General features: G+C 31.4%; 1 protein-coding gene across 1 annotated transcript in view; it reads left to right on the forward strand.

Moving 5' to 3' along the window:
- The first annotated feature begins 4,933 nt into the window (after positions 1–4,933).
- ldd (lipid droplet defective) overlaps positions 4,934–17,184 on the forward strand; it is a 35,286-nt gene continuing 23,035 nt past the window's right edge. Inside the window, exons 1-27 of the mRNA XM_018536951.1 lie at positions 4,934–5,115; positions 5,203–5,345; positions 5,419–5,549; positions 5,826–6,211; positions 6,328–6,648; positions 6,736–6,991; positions 7,126–7,323; positions 7,403–7,617; positions 7,738–7,948; positions 8,066–8,439; positions 8,774–9,062; positions 9,159–9,353; positions 9,563–9,780; positions 10,130–10,314; positions 10,443–10,957; positions 11,122–11,514; positions 12,148–12,792; positions 13,090–13,287; positions 13,414–13,496; positions 13,577–13,739; positions 13,814–13,995; positions 14,182–14,805; positions 15,533–15,663; positions 15,739–16,061; positions 16,174–16,363; positions 16,450–16,590; positions 16,678–16,995. Coding sequence (XP_018392453.1) covers positions 4,934–5,115; positions 5,203–5,345; positions 5,419–5,549; positions 5,826–6,211; positions 6,328–6,648; positions 6,736–6,991; positions 7,126–7,323; positions 7,403–7,617; positions 7,738–7,948; positions 8,066–8,439; positions 8,774–9,062; positions 9,159–9,353; positions 9,563–9,780; positions 10,130–10,314; positions 10,443–10,957; positions 11,122–11,514; positions 12,148–12,792; positions 13,090–13,287; positions 13,414–13,496; positions 13,577–13,739; positions 13,814–13,995; positions 14,182–14,805; positions 15,533–15,663; positions 15,739–16,061; positions 16,174–16,363; positions 16,450–16,590; positions 16,678–16,995 — 7,210 coding nt within the window. The remainder of the gene's footprint in view (positions 5,116–5,202; positions 5,346–5,418; positions 5,550–5,825; positions 6,212–6,327; positions 6,649–6,735; positions 6,992–7,125; positions 7,324–7,402; positions 7,618–7,737; positions 7,949–8,065; positions 8,440–8,773; positions 9,063–9,158; positions 9,354–9,562; positions 9,781–10,129; positions 10,315–10,442; positions 10,958–11,121; positions 11,515–12,147; positions 12,793–13,089; positions 13,288–13,413; positions 13,497–13,576; positions 13,740–13,813; positions 13,996–14,181; positions 14,806–15,532; positions 15,664–15,738; positions 16,062–16,173; positions 16,364–16,449; positions 16,591–16,677; positions 16,996–17,184) is intronic.

Genomic DNA, 17,184 nt, shown 5'->3' on the forward strand with positions numbered 1-17,184 from the left:
AGAGAAAGAGAGAGAGAGAGAGAGAGAGAGAGAGAGAGAGAGAGAGAGTGTGTGTGTGTGTGTGTGTGTGTGTGTGTGTGTGTGTGTGTGTGTGTGTGTGAATGAATAAGCAAGAAACATAAAATAATTTTTTTTAATCTTAAATAATTCCGTCAAAAAAAAAAATAAATACTATAGTGACATATATTTCCTTCGTATATTTTTCTTTCCAACAAATTATCTCCTTAATGCAGTAAAAACATGTTGTGTATGTGTTAGAAACAATCTATTTAAGTCCTTATTAAAATTTTTGTGTTAAATTTTTAATATTATATCCAAGTTATAATAACATAATGTGATTGTGTTGTTTATATATTTTGTGTTAAATTGATATTGAATATTTCCTAGTATATTAAACTAACAATTTCTGAGTAAGTGAACAAATAACATGAAACTAATAATTTTAAAATTTAAATTCTAAAATAAATGAATAAAATGTGTTAATTTTAATAAAAAAATATAATTGCTTATAAATTGTGTAACATTTGCATTGATTTTTTTAACAAGTATTTATGTCACTTTAACTTGTTTATTTTATAATAAATTAACACAAAAGTTGGAGTGGATTGTTTGGAAATGTATTAAAAACACAAATCTTCTAACTGTGTGATTATTTTATAATTTACAATAGGTACAATGTATGAGATGCAAATTGTCTTGTAGAATATTTGAGACAGCGCACGATTGTACTTTTGTATTACAGCCACGATAGTTCTTCGTAAGTGCAGCCGCATCGTCTGCAATTACGTTAATGACATGTTCTTCTACGGGGTTAGCAAATCAATAATTACTACGGATCTTCGTTATCTCATGAAGGACTCATGTAACCGTATATGAATGACCGGTCGTCATATACGCGACTCTGTGAATGCTGATTAATTCGGAGGTTATGTGATTAAAAAGAAGAAATCTACAAAAATCTCCTTATAAAACGGGGACATTGCATTTGATTGCCTCCATTCGCTGTTTGCAATTTTATAAAAATTTCTGTAGTTTACGCCAAATTATTGCAACTGTTCAATTGTTTATGCATAATTATGTAATAAAAATTCTTTGTGAAAAAGAAACAGTATTTATGCTAATCTCTTTTATTCAATATGATATTTTTTGCAATGTAAACTTATTTGAAGCATTCTATACTCTCTCTCTATTATTATTATTAAATATATACGTTTTAATAATTTTATAACAGATTAATGAATTGAAACTAGTTGCGGCTAATAACCGGAAATAAATAACTTTTGTAATTCTTCCAGCCTTTGCGCACGTTGCTTTGCATTTGTAATTTCTCCCCGGAAGGAGATTGATGCAGATAGGATATTTATTTCTGATACACATTTTATTCTTGCACGAGAACATCGCTCGGTTCACTGCTCCATATCTCTGTAATGTATCCTGTCGTCAGTGCAGCACGCGACAGAACAGTACGCATTTCCGGCTGCAGCTGCATCGATGGACACGCAAATTAGTTACGCTGCTCGTGTACATATGTATTTGTATAGAATCTCGCAATTCAAACATTCCATTTTCGATATCGACAGATGAACGTAAATTTTACCCTTTCATTTTTTGCGAGATGCTGCTTTTGTAACGTTTTCGTAATATGTTATTTTTTTTGAATTAACGTAATTAGGTTTGAACTTCGACTCATAAAGTGATGGTAGCGCTCGTTCTAATACGTATTAATTTTTACAATTGTGCATCGCGCAATATGTAACAATCTTTATTTAAAATGTATTCGGATTAATCCTTTAAACACATAAAGATTTTCTGATCCTTTACTACGCACTATCGTTCATGTTTCGTATTAATTTTCATTATTTGTAAATGTAATGAAAATTAATACAAAAGTACAAAAATTATTAAGTGTTTCTTACATATACTTTAACATTTTTTTAAAGTATTTAAAGTGTATTTATTTAAAAAATCAGAAGTTAATGTTATAACTAATTTCTTGATACTCTTTTAGTATTTCAAAGAAAAGAAATACACAAGATACGAGTGACAACGGCGTGCATTAAAGGGTTAAAGCGGACTTCGTGGAACGCAGATCCTATCTGAGGGGATTAGAAGAGAGCGTGAAATTCAGTCAAGTATTCAAAGTTTGACAAATAGAACTAGTCGAGTTTGGATTGTGTGCTAAATGGGACGATCGGTAGAGCGGATCTCCTGCTATGATAGCACAATAGACAATTCACAGATCTTATTAAAATATCGGATGCTTTCCGCGAAGTGAAACCAAATAGTGATATCGCTGGGACAGTCGCAGATGGTTGTTTGAGTGAAAAAATATGCGGTAAATTTAAAATTTTTCGATGCAAAGTATACAGAAATTCGGTCTAAATTGAGCAATAATAAGATGTTTTTATAAAATAAATTTCAAGTTAGTTTACAATGTTAATACAAGATAAAAATAAAAATATATAAAGAATATTAATAATATAAAAAAATAATATAATGATATCGAACATTTCGGAACTCACAGGTCCCTCCTCAGCGATTCTTGAAGATGTTACGGAGTCATAGAGATGGTAATCTTATGTCATGGTGTGGTACAAATTGTTTCAAATAAATTGATTCTCTTGTTTTTTGTGAGTGTGGAAATTATGTCTAAAGTGAGAAATTTATTGTCATCAATATAATGTAAAAGTAGTCAAGAGGTAAGACAGTATGAGTCATTTAAATGTAAATTGTCAATTACTGACTATTATTGTCAATTTTTGTATTATGTCAATTAATTATTTATTTGGTGATCAAAATTGAATTTCTTACTTATAATAAAATGTGTGAAAACAGGAGCATCTTTACGTATTCGTTTGATTCTGTTAGGCGCAAGTGTTACAATGGTGACAGATGGACTTTTTTTAATATTTTTGTTTTGCAAAAATGTAAAATATCACATTTGTATTGTAATATAAATAATTACACTATCAGATGTTAAAGGAACAATGGTAATTCAATTCTTTGAGTTAAAAATAATATTTTATTATTTTTAATTTTCATATATGTATTAAAATCTCAATCCATTTCTTCTGTTAATTTTAAAGTAAACAATGCACACACACACACACACACACACACACACACACACACGTACATACTTAATAAATAATAAATTAAATTTAAACCAAATTTGATATATTTTTTAGTTAGATATTGTTTAATTCTATTGTTTTAGTTAAATTAATATATTGAGAAAGAGCAGTAGCGAAACTTATAAAGATGATCAAAAATAACTCAAATCGGATGTAATTTAACATTGTGAATTTAACAGTGTAGTATCGCGTGATATTATTGCGATAAGAGAATAAAATATGCATGAATAATAGATTTTGCTTCGTAACGCGAATATATTGGAATAAAATATTTGTACGCGGATATCGTACGGGTATGTAATTTTAACGGCTGTTAATCGATTTCGTTTGTGCTCTTTATGCAGCGAAATAATTTTGGAGTTCTACTTATATCCCATGTATATCCCAAGCCTGAACTTACAATGAAAGTGGATTCGTCGGAGCTATTCGCATGATTGCGCTGCTTAGTAATGGATACGTAAGACATGAATGCAACTTCACCAGCCGACGGTGAGAAATTTTTAGCTGTTTCTTCATGCAGCGATAAAATTTTCTGATAGGTTACCATTCACTGGCAGCATTTTTCCGAGTGTACTCGGTTCAAGTAAATTCCACACATTTCGAGCACTCTTAGACGGCAAAGTATACGGCATGGTCGCACGCGAGCTCGCAAAACTTTCCATTGTATTGCACACAGGTTTTCGGTACAGTTTTATAAGCGCGAGATCTCATCGCGAGATTCATAAGCGCTTGCAGAATATTATTGCGATTTTGAATGATTTTTTTCTCATGAAACAATGGATTTGCATGAAAATTAATTTGTAAAATGCAAATAATTGAATGTATTTGTTAAATTGCGATAATATTTTATCTTGTAACAGAAATCCAGTTAGCCAGATATCCATTTTTTATTTTTAAACATCGAGATTCTCTTTATATTTAAATTATTATTATCGTTTGTTATATCAATATTGTTATATTAATATTATTTATATTATTTTATTTATTGTACTACTTGCTTTTTACTAGGTTGAAAAGTTTATTCGAATCAACACAAACCGAGTATATTATTATTTCCTCCTGGTTATTTATAATAGATAATCGGTGTACATACCTGGTAGTAGTTATCCATGAAAATATTATATTAAAGGTCAATTGTTTAATTTTTCAGGATATTTAAAAATTAAATTGACTATTCGTGTTGCACTTAATTGTAAATATATATTTTGTTTAATTAATTAAAATTTCGAAACGATTTGCAGAGTTAAATATCCCGACTGCACTGTGTTAAAAATGAGGGTCGACCAGCTCGGGCTTCTTCTTTGGAAGAACTATATCATTCGGAAACGACAACCAGTAAGTTTAGTCGATTTAACAAAACATCGCTCCGTTACTTCAAAATTGATAACTAATAAAAGTAAAAAGTGATTTTCGAATTATTATCGTAAATAAATTAAGTAAACGTTAGTCTATCAGTCAAAAGTAAACTAACTTTACTTTTTTCATAAAAAATAATCAAAAAGCGTTACAACTTAAAAAGGATAGTTTTTAAGAATTGAAAATGGTAAAAATAGCAAAAATATTTTATTTTTAAAAATATATTCTTTTTACCGATATTATTTGATTAGTGAATAATTTTTCATTCAGTTAAAAAATAGCTTTTCCCCCTTTTCTAGGAAATTTAATTTCTTTTTCAGTTACTTTTGAAACAAAAAAGCGATATTTGCTTTACATTTTATTAAATATTATATATCCGTCTAAATTGTTTATAATTTCAGGGAATTTTGGCTCTAATTTTTTTCTGGCCAATAGTGATTTTTATGATTCTCTTCACATTGCGCGATAATGACGATCCAGAGTATCATCCGACGTGTCAGTTTCCTGCGAGGTCGATGCCGCAAGACGGCCTTCTGCCTTTCATGCAGAGTTACATATGCAGTGTCGGAAATCCTTGTGATCCGCTGTCGGAATATGAGGCGATACCCACGTATAAAAACGCCACGTCAGTTTGTACTTTGATAACTATATCGTTGATTCGTTAAAATTCGGAAACCCTAATGCTTTCTCTTCTTTCTCTTTGCAACAATAGTTTAGGTCCTTTAGTCGTGGAATTGCAACCAATGCTCAATAACAAAACAATTATCTCCGCTGTGGAAACGTTGCCGCAGAGTATTCAACTCTTGAAATCGATGGCTCAAATACTCACCAAGCCGGAAATCAAGGCGATGTTTGGTACGATTACATCACAAATGAGCTGAAATTTAACTCGATACTTGAACGATTAAATATCTGAATATGTTGACAGATAGGGGAATCCGTTTAGGAGACTTATTTAACAATCACGACCAAATTAAGAATTTACTCAAATCTCATATGCCGAAAGCAAGGGATGGTTTAATCGACGGTTTATTTGAATCATCCGTCAAATTAATATATGTAAGTAATTAAACATCTGCTTAAACAGATATTAATTAATTCGAAATTAGTAATTTCTTTCACAGCTAGTTATTATTCTTGCATAAACAGTTGTATTAATAAATGTTCTCAAGTGTTAATTTTAATATATGTTTTTACAATTTACTTACAAATTGTATTAGTGCTATATCTGTGTTTTTATTTTTTACATAATATTGTACATAATAATGCTACTTTCTAACATAATTATATATATAATACATAAAATATGTTAACACAAATTTTTTAACTATGTAGTTAATCCAAACTTTCGGTTCGACTGATATCGATGGTGTCATTTGTTCTCCGGAAAGCCTGAAGAAATATTTAATTCTATCCAAAGAGGAGGACATTACGGAAATCTCGAATGTTCTTTGTAACATCGATCCGCTAGCAATCCCTGATATTTTGGAGAATCTTTCAAAACACCTGGATTTTACTGGTTTTCTGGAGATGGTTGATCGTGCGATGGCAAAATTTCGCGATTACAATTTTTTCCAGGATTTGAAACGAGCAGTAGAAACCATTCTCGATTTAAAAACAACCAAGAAATACATACCCGAGTACTTGAGAATCCGTGAATGGCTGCCGAAAATAATTTTGACTTTTCAAAATGTAACCTTCAAGGAAATCGATTTGAACTTGTGAGTCGATTTGTAACGTTTAGTTTCTCTAAATCCATTTCTTCAAGTTCCCAATTAAATCTCTCGAAGCCATACTAGCAGTTCTCAAAGAATATGATTGTGCAATTTAATTTCAGCGTTAATAAAGCCCTCGTGGTTCTCGATCCTATATTTGCATACGAACGAGATTGGCCAATCGCTCGGAGCGGATTTTTAAAAGTAAATAAACTCCTGAAAATAGTGAAGGAGGTTTCGAAAAACCACGAAGTGGTTAACTCCAAGGATGATTTCTTCACCGTGATAAATCGGTTGCGCGGGACAATATCAACTTTCTCTTCAAGTTCAGATAATTATGAAAATATCACGCAGATATTAGATATATCCTTTCTGATTCTGCAGGATGGTATGAAGCTTACTAATAAACTGTTGAATCGCCACTCAGATGATTTTAAATTGCAAGTATCTTTTGTAAACATAAAAATAAATTACTAATATACATATATATATCCAACTGTACGTAATATTACTTAATTTTCAATTTTTAGAGTCGCCGAAATTTTTGATGGACTCAAAGACTTTTTTGCCGAAAATATAGTAAATTCAGTTACATATATTATATCAATAATGGATAATATTGTGCAAATGACTCATCACGTTGCTATTCTTCACGAAGATACTTTGAGGAGATTATACGAGATCTCTAAAAGACATGAAAATTTGGTCCAAAAGATATTAACAAATTTGCAACCTACTGTGTACAAAACGATTATTCGGTCTTTATCGCGATTAGATCTTGTGGAGGTTTGTTATATTTATTATTATACAATGTGTTACAATATATATTATATTTTCCTTTAAACAATTTAATCATGTATGTGTGATTATCTTTAAATTAGGCTAATATAAAGTTATGCTTTTTTAAACTTTTCTTACAGCATCTCGTACATCACTTAGGAAAAACAAAACCTGATGAACTGTTTTGTCAAGAGGACACAATGAAAGAGATATTTGAGAATTACATCGAGTTTCAAGATAAATCTAACGAAATAAATGAATTATTCTGCGGCAGTGACGGAAGAAAATTTATTACTGACGTCTATAGCAGTTTTGAATTCGAGAAATATGGAAAAATTGTATGTATAACAATTAATTAATGATTAAATAAAAACTCGTGTTTTAATTTTATAATTAAAGAAATTTCACATTTTTTAGGTAACGAATACTTTATCGACCATGGTCACCATGGCATTCAAACGACCAGTCAAGATTGAGAATGCAAACTTAACATCTGTTGTAAAAACTATCAAAGGATTCGTGACTTATCTGGATACGCGAAAAGTGAAGTATTTAAACTGGAGCATTTTTGAAATCAATGATGAATGGAAGAAAACTTTTAACGAAATGCAGCATCAAGGAAGATTAGATATGTAAGTAAAGAAAGAACGAATAAAAACCCTAGACAATATATATATTTGCATACTTATTCAAATTAAAAATTATGAAATACCATATGTTAATTTTTTGTGCATTAACGTTTTTTTCTTTAGTTTGGGAATTCATTTAAGCATAGCAAAAATGTTGGGACTTCGCAGTTTATCGTACATATCTGTCAAACCAGATCTAGAAAATATGGATTTTTTAGCTGAAACAATTTTGCAAGATATACGAAGTAATCCTACTAGCTGGATCGATGAGGTGCGCCAACACGAAGCTGAGTTAATCGAAACGTTTTATCTCACCACCACAGATAAAAAAAAGGTTGGGTTAAAATACAATTAAATTATATTTTGGTCTTCAGATTGCATACTTATAATAAATTATATAATATATACCATTAAAATTTTTTATTATCTCAATGCAATTTTCGTTAAACAGACGTTGCAGATCTTGGAGTATTCTAATTTCTCGCGAACGTACTGCATAGAATCGAATCCACCGGAACTGCTAAATTTTCCTAAGGATTCGAACAGTACGACTCTGAAGGAATTGACGTGCCAATTATCCAAAATTGTCCAAAGGAATCTGGAATTGAATATGACCAACATTGGAAACGAAGAAGCCGCTTACAAAAGGAAGGAATTTAATTGGACTGCTTTCAACGAGAAGATAATAGAGATTTACCAATATATCGATACGCTTGTGCATCAAGAGGATCAACATTATAATTTAAAGAGACTGAATAAATTAAAACAGAACTTTAAGACTTCGTGGACAATAGACGTAACGGCAAAAGACGTGTGGGAAATCAGGTAAGAAAATTTTTCAATACGCTTCATATGCACGTAAAGATTTTTTCCAAGGCCGTATTAACCTATTTTTCATTCAATTCTGAATTAATTTTTAAATGATTTAAACGTTACTGACAACGGCTTTGTAACGATATGAATAAGAATTTTATTAATTTTATTTCACACATACACACACAATATATTAACTTGTCTTTGAGTATATTATTATTATAATCATTTCCAATTTCCATGAAGAAAAATATTTAAGAAATTGTAAAAATGAAACGATCCTTAAACAATCGTGAAGAAAGTTGCACGCTCCTTTAACACAAATTTTCCAACTGTATGTCTGCAGCGTAGGTTTAATCTGCAAGGTCTTTGACGTGATGGAGAGTCCGTTGTTCGGAATCCAAACGAAGAAAAATTGGAAGAACATTTACGGGTTCGCGTGGGCGACCTCGGTGATCTTCGACAATATCGAGAAGATCATTGACCAGATCCAGAACCGCGATCACGTGGCAAAGCTTTCCGATGTTTTGCAGGAGATGCCACAGACCGAGATGCTAGTCAGCACGTTCCTAAGAAATTTATCACCGGTCATTCTTGATGTAGTCGACATGATAACTTTGCGGCCGGTGCCTCTTGTAAGTGGCATTTTCCAAATGTATCTTGCTCGATAAATTTCAAGGAATTGTAGTTTATGAAATATGTCGTGATACGTGCACATCTTTTGCTACTAGATATCGGCTCTTGATGATTACAAAGAACGAGAGGTAATGTGGCCCTGCATCATGAACGAAAGCGTTGGCGCTGCATTAGAATTGAGAAACGGAAGTCGGGAAGTCGTTAGAGAGCTCGAAAGGATTTTATGCGACCCAAGTCTTTTTATTAAAGAATGGAAAGAGCAACCGGTGATAATGAGAGTCCGAAAAATTGTGAGTTTCTACTGTAATTAATTATTTATGAATCAAATGTGATTAATTCTTTTTCACAAGTAAAAGACTATTGCTGATTAATGTAATATAATAATATTAATAAAAATAATATTAATAAATTATAATAAAAGATTATGTAAAGAACAAAAATTCTAAGTTGTAAATTATTCTTATTCATAACTACATTAGGTATGTTTATTAATTTTTAGTTCGAGCATGATAAAAATGTAGATTTACCGCCGTTTAATTGGACTTTGGGCTACACAAAATTTCGACGATTTGTAACAAAGTTCGATGATCTGATAAACGATGCTAAAAACGTTGTTCTGGCAGAAGAACCGAAATTGGCAAAGTATATTAACACACTCGTGACAGAATCGGATGACATTATCGAAGAAAGATTTCCAAGTATGCAACATGATTGGAGGTACAAATTACATTTTGTATTACACAATAAATGATTAGCTTAGTAAAAGTATCGTACTATAAAATGGAGTTTAAACTTTATTCTGTATTCAACTTTTAATGTTTCAGACAGCATACGTAGATGTTAAAATTGGGATATAAAACATCTTAAAAATGCCTTAAAAACGTTTTAAAATGTCTTATGTTTCTTCTTTAAACATAAATGTTGTTTAGATATTTTTATAAAGAATTAAATTAATTCCATTTTATAGTACTTTAAACTATTAATCTAGTTTAAAAAAAGAATTATATAAACATCTTTATATTTTAATTTGCAGTAATTATTTTAAAAGCATTACTTTTTGTTTAAGAAATACCTTAAACCATATTGATTTGGAGATTGATAAGGGAATCGCATCTTTCGGCAGCGATCTTTCTGCAAATGAAATTTGGAAACCATCAGTTAACGTTACTGATCGTGTTCTCATTTTTATTAAATATTTATCTAATGTCATTCACAAAAGCACACATATCATAACCGATATATTAAAAAGCGGTAAATAGATTTTCAAATAATAATAACTATTATTACAAAAATAGTAACACTTGTAAATTAATAATTTTTTAAAAATTAATATTAATGATTATTTGATTTTTTAATCATTGTTATGTTTTACTTTTCAGGCACAGGAAAGATCAGTTTACTGTCTTTATTAGGATTCGATAATACCTCCCCTATTACTATTTTTCACGATCGGTTACCTTTTATTTTGGCGACGTTGGTAAACGGGCTATCTGATCCTGTGATAGATGATTATATTGTCACAACATTGGAAAGTAATACTACAATCACATGCTCAATGTTGTTCGATTGGTTGTTGGATTTTAGAGTCGGTTTGAGTACCGAGGAGTATAGGACTTTAAAAAATTTTACATGTGACCTTGATCCTGAAAACTTTAACGTTTACATGGATCTTTATATGGCAGAAATAATGATATGGAATAAACCCGCTAGTAAATATCGCTCTTATGTAACTTCAACAATTGCTGATCTGTTCGATCTTGCTGAAGCTATCAGCCTCACGATGAGGCACAATATAACCATCGAACCTCCGTTTTCGAAAAGATATTTGAATCACACGTTACAGATGCTGAAAGAGAGTCTGGAGATTTCAAATGCAGAGGGTACTTTCCACAAAGTAAATATTCTAAACAAGTCATTTTTATATGTAGAAATAAAGCCAATAACGAGCAAATACAAGATGTAGCAGTACGAAGTAGTAATAGGGAAATTATAGAATCGAACGTTTAAGATTTAATCCTGACATAAGCAATACAATAATTGGCTATTTTTTTTTTTTAGGAATTAAAACTAGATCAAGGATGGTCGATTTACAGATTACTGGTGGAAGGCGTGTCGGAAGTTTTAATCCATATTAGTAATGCGTTGAAAAATGCTAAAATACACAATTACGAATTGAAAATTTGGGAATTAGCAGAAAACGGTGATATACGTCAAGTGCTAAAGATTGTGGAGGCTCATCCGGAAGAAACGGTTGCATTAATTGCCACCCTTAGCACACTTAACAATGTGACTGACGAATTTATGCACTTCAAGGATGTCAGGAAGATTATGTGTAATCAGTATTTTAATTCTGATTATTGGTCCACAACAAACAAAACGCGTTTCCTACAGGAAATATGCTACTTCGATCCCTACCAGCTGTTGAGAACTGCCACAAGCGACGAATACTATGTACGTATAATAAAAACAATATACATATTTAAATAAGTTAACCCTTCAGATGATGAGTCTATTGGATTCGATTATATTCTTCATGAGATGTTTTCTTTATGAAATAAAGTTATTTAAAATACAAGTAGATATATTAGTTCGACATCTAACTTTAATTGTAATTGGCTTTTCATATTTAATTAATTATTCATATAAATTATCCAGTTTTTAATCTTAATATTGTATTTATATCTACAAACTTGAATTATTGTTATTAAAATAAACTTAGTATTAAATTTTAGTTTAGGATTATATTTCAAGATCGATAATTAATTAATCGACAGTTTGCTTGAATTGAAAATTATAAAATTAACACAAAAAGACTATTAGATATCAAGACTTTGGCTGAATATAATTTTCTTCGTTTAATTGTGTTAAACTTAATAATCATTCTTTGTCATATAAATTAGGTCATTTATATACCTTGAAATTTAGTGATCTTTAATTAATATAAAGCAAATAGGTTTTACAAAAGTAGCATTAGTAATTGTACAAATTTTGCCATTAGCTCGCAAGGTTAATTTAGCGCCATGCTCTGAATCTAATTTAAAATGTCTCTAATAATCCGTTTATATTCTTATGTTTTTTCTGCAGGAAGTTATCACCGGTCAAAGAACTGTTTTTTCGAGATCAACTCCGTTGACTGTGTCGCTAACAAAATTATTGGATACTGTCTCAAATTTTATTGTCGCGTCGCCAGGCGTAAGTCTCACATCAAACATCTTCAACGTGACAACGTGGACGAATCTGTCTAATGAAACCTGGGCTCTGATTCTAAAGGCTGAGAAATCTTGGATCCATCATTATCAAAATTCTGTGTCGTATAGATTCAACATGATGTCACACGTCGGTACAGATTATCTCGTTAAGTCCATGAGACTGTTTCAGCTCCTAGAATCTGTAATCGATCTCACGTCTGGTGGAGATATCTGGCAGAAGCTACGTATCACGCATGAGACCTCGAAACTTAAACCGTTGTTAACACTCGTGGAGGATATGCCTAATCTTCTTATCACCGCTGCTGATACTTTCGTCTCATCCGAGAGATTGGATGATTTCATACAAAAGTTTCTACTTGGCTTAGTGCACCCTTGCGATATCGATCGATATCTGATTCCACCCAGATATATAAGGAAAAGAGGTTTGCTGACCAGTATTAAGAACTTTTGCCAGAAGATCCTTATGAGTGATGAACAGTTGACATGGATAGATTTGCTGCCATTTAACGGAAAATACAATGTAATATTCGATCAAATGGAAATACGTAGAAAGAGAAATTTTGCTGAAGTATCTAAAAATTTAACTAAATACAGATCTAAAAATAATTTTTTTTATACGAGACGCTCAAGCTGATTGCTAGAATGTCAAAACTTTTTTGTAGCATTATATTTAAGTTTCTTACATAATTATTTTGATAAATCAAAAGATTATTTTTAGATTTATCTACTTAAATTTTTAGATATTTTAGCAAATTATTTCCATGTATAGTAATACAAGTCAGACTAAATGTCAAATATTCTTTAAATTAATTTCTAGGATAGTTACGTTACACTCAATACGTCTGAATTATCAGAATCTGTTTACGAAGAACAGCTGTTGCAGAGAGTGCAAGGATTTCAGACCACTTTGATTCGTGTTTTGTCGAAAGACTTTAAGCAGCCGAAAATTCCTGCATGGTGGTTGTCATTTGAGGAGGGTACCTTAAAAAATTTCATCGCGCAATATAAAAAAAAGGTAGATACTGTCGATAATCTTTATTTATTGAACATTCTTTATACCGATTAATGATTTAATAAACGTAGACTTTGTTGTTTAAATTTTTCGAGAAAATTTTCACGGCTTAATTAAAAATATTTATAGGACATGAGAGCTCTGGCATATTCGATGGTGAAGAAAGCAGTATCGGTTTTGAGAAATTTTTTGATAACTCAACCTGATGCTGCGTAAGTAAACGTATCACTAAGAATTACGATTAATCAGTTAATAATGAAGAAAAAAAATATACGCAATTTTTTGTGTTTAGAAATTGTACGTGGTGTGTCACGCTTCCACTGGAAGTTTTAAATTCTCAGCTGATGCATCATAATCTCTATTCGAAATTACTCTGTCAAATGAATCGATTAAATATATCGGAAGTGTATAAAATTTTAATAAATGATTTCAACTGGAATAAAACTGGCAACATGGTAAGAAATAATGTTATAAATTGCATAAAAACCGTAAGCATCGTTTTATTAATTAAATAAAACACGTATTATAGGTTAAAGATTATAAATATCTGAATAAAAAAAAGACATTAGACGAATTCTTAACTACGTTTGAAACTACTTGGCATTACATCGCTGATATTCTGGTCGATTTTCAAAATGAAACATATAGCAATAGAATAAACGAATGCTTTTACAAATTTGTCGGCGGTCCTACATACTCTAGGCCAGGATTGTAAGTATTTTTCTTCTTTCGTCGTATTACGCAAGCGATAAATTATATTTCGCAAAGTAATTTCTAGATGATATTTATTACTAGAGAAAATAAGTTTTTTTTTTATTTTATTTGGTTTTTTAGTTTGAAGTTTTTATTCCAAGCTAATCTTTTTTGTGATTTTGATCTCTACTTATTGCGTTCCAGATACGTTACATTTATTCTGAGCATATTGGATATGCTAGAAAAAAACGTATACATCTTGGATTCGGCGTCTATTCACGAGGGTATCAACAATTTGACCCGATTAGCTGAGAAACACGTGCCGATTTGGCAACCGTTGCGCGATGTAGTGAAGAAGTCCGATATCGCCGACATCGACGCTGCGCTACCGAACGCCACTATCAACGTGAACGCGATCCTAAGCAATTTGAACACGACCCTATGCAGGACGAAGGTTGACTGTCAAAATGTGACGGTTCTGTACAATTTTCTCAGCTCGAAGAGAGCGGCTAAGGTTTTCCGATACGATCCGAAGGCGTCAAAGTATCCGACGATATCCGACATTTCGAGCCGATTGGCTCGAAGTCTGGACGTGGATTTCATAAGTCGGCAGCTGTCTTACTGGCGCACAGAGGCTTCTTGGAATCTCGTCTGGCTCAAAGAGATCTTGGTTCATTTATCCTTGATCCTCGAAGAAGGAGGAAATCTGCTGGACGTCGCTAGTAAAATAGATCTCGAGGATGTCACCGGCGTTCTTGGGGTTCCCGATCTTGCTGAGGGCATTATCAATATATTGAAGGATAAAACAGTTGACAAATTATTCGACGGGTACATATACGTTTTGATTTATATTATTTTATACATGCCAGACGATAAAATTTGTAAATAACAAATAATATTTCCAAATTACTTGTGAAATTCATATATTTCTCATGAAAGTTTGATGCAAAATTATCTCACTGTAGTTTTAAACAAATTTGTAATTCAAAAGAAAAACATAGGGAAAATGAAAGTCAGGTGCAGTTAGTAGAATGGAAATTAAATCACATATATTTAAAAATAAACTTTCAAAAACGTTTTGGCTTTATTCGAACCATCAGTGATCATCAGTGATCAATGTCTTGATTTATATATCGAATTATTTCTCGAGCTCGAATTGTGTGGAAATTAAAATAAATTAGGAAATTGAATAAATACTCTGTAAGAAGACGATAGATAACTATTTAATCTAAATTTTATAATAAAAATAAAATAAATAAATATATTTTAAACTTACCGAAAGAAATCAAGAAACATAATAAATATATATAAATCTGTTATAAAGGTAAAAATTATGATTATTATATGAAAGTTTATGTAAATTTTGAATATATATGATTTAATTTGATGTATGATTTTATTTGCACTTTATTAATTGAACATAACTTTCATTTACCCTGTAAATTCTTTTTTTTTAATTTGTTATATTGAATTTTAAATATTGAGAGATCTTTGTTATTTCTTGTAATTCTTAATAATATGATATATATATACCATGTTAATATTTGTGTTATAGGCTGAAGGAACTTCTTGAGGATGTGGAGCCGTTTATTAGCGATCACGAAATAATCGACGATTTACACAGAATAGTCGCGACGTTGGAATCAATGGAGATCTTCAAAAACCTAGGACTGCTGGACATGAAATGTATCAAATTCAAATTCAAGCTTCGTTAGATTACACGGTGATATTTTTTTCTTACTAATAATTTATATGTTACAGATGTTGTCAACGAAATGTTCGACAATTGGGACTTTGTGCGAACGTATTTAATCGACAGAATTGGTATTACCAACGAGATCGCTCTCACCTTGGGTGAGGCAAAGATAGATATGATTTCAGTTCTCATGCAACAACGTGGCATCGTTAGTTTGAAAGATACTATTTGTTCATCCGAGAAGCTTGGCAATATGTTGCACTTCAACACCAATCTTGTGACTGCCGAAGAAGTTAGCTCCGCACTCTGCCAATTGGAAGATTCTGAAACGCAGGATATTACTATTATGTTAATGAAGAATTTGAACTTTGAATATATTTTCAAAAACGTAATTTTATAGTGTTTTATTTATCAATTTTATATACCACAAAGATTTTGTTAAATACTCTTCATATATATATATATATATATATATAAATAAATGATTTTCTTCATTTCAGCTAATGAGCGCTAACGTGAAAAGTATATTGGCTAACGCAAATCTAAGCGACAGCGAAGGAAAAATTATATTGGACAATCTTGGTGTTGCTGCGGAACTATTTCCATTATTCAAAGATAGGCTATCAGCAAGCTTTTCTTTCGGAAATATAACAGACGAAAAGGAGGAAGAAATTGACGAAGCGTCAGCCAGTAAGTCGTGTAACATAATATAATCAGTATTATCTTTACAATAGAATATTTTCACTTCTTTCATTAAATTAAAAAATATTTTTTAGATTCGCAATTTTTGACGGAATCTAGCAAGTTACTTTGTGGTAAATCATTGTTCCAAGATCAAGGACAGCTTTATAAAATTATCGCCAGCTTAAAGGATAGTAACAACGCGTCCAGTCAAAAAGAACTCGATTCCTTGCCAGGTTAGACATAAATAAAAATTGCAGAGCAAACGTTGGACCAATAAATAATATAATTTATTGTAAAAAAGAAATAACTTTAAATTTCAGATTCTTGCAAAGAAATATACAAAACTATGCTTGCTGTTCCCGGCGGAAAAATCGTCTGGTCGTATGTTAAGCCTCTGCTACGCGGGCATATTCTTTATGCACCTAATACTGCCATGATCTCTGAAATCATGGCATTGACGAACGAAACCTTCGTACAGATGGAAAACTTCGGTGTACTGGTAAATAGCGTTGAGAAGACCCTAAAGGCTGTAGCCAATCTTACAGAGATGGGCGATACTTTGAAGGAATTACAGAATATACTGTCTTCCGATGTCATGAAAGTTGCAATCAAGTCGATGAGTGGTGGCAATTTTGAAGGTATTGTCCGTAATTTAAGCTTGAAGCTTCGTCATTTTAATCCTCTGGAACTGACAGTGGATTTATTAGACTTATTCAATTATAAAATTCCTTGTCAAATATATCGAACGATCAATAAATTTTGTTTTTATTCAGTAAAAAACCCTGCACAATTATTAAAAAAACTGAGTCAATGAAATGAGTTAATTT

This window comes from Cyphomyrmex costatus, unplaced genomic scaffold (assembly GCF_001594065.2).
Source record: "Cyphomyrmex costatus isolate MS0001 unplaced genomic scaffold, Ccosl1.0 scaffold1624, whole genome shotgun sequence".
Lineage (NCBI taxonomy): Eukaryota > Metazoa > Arthropoda > Insecta > Hymenoptera > Formicidae > Cyphomyrmex > Cyphomyrmex costatus.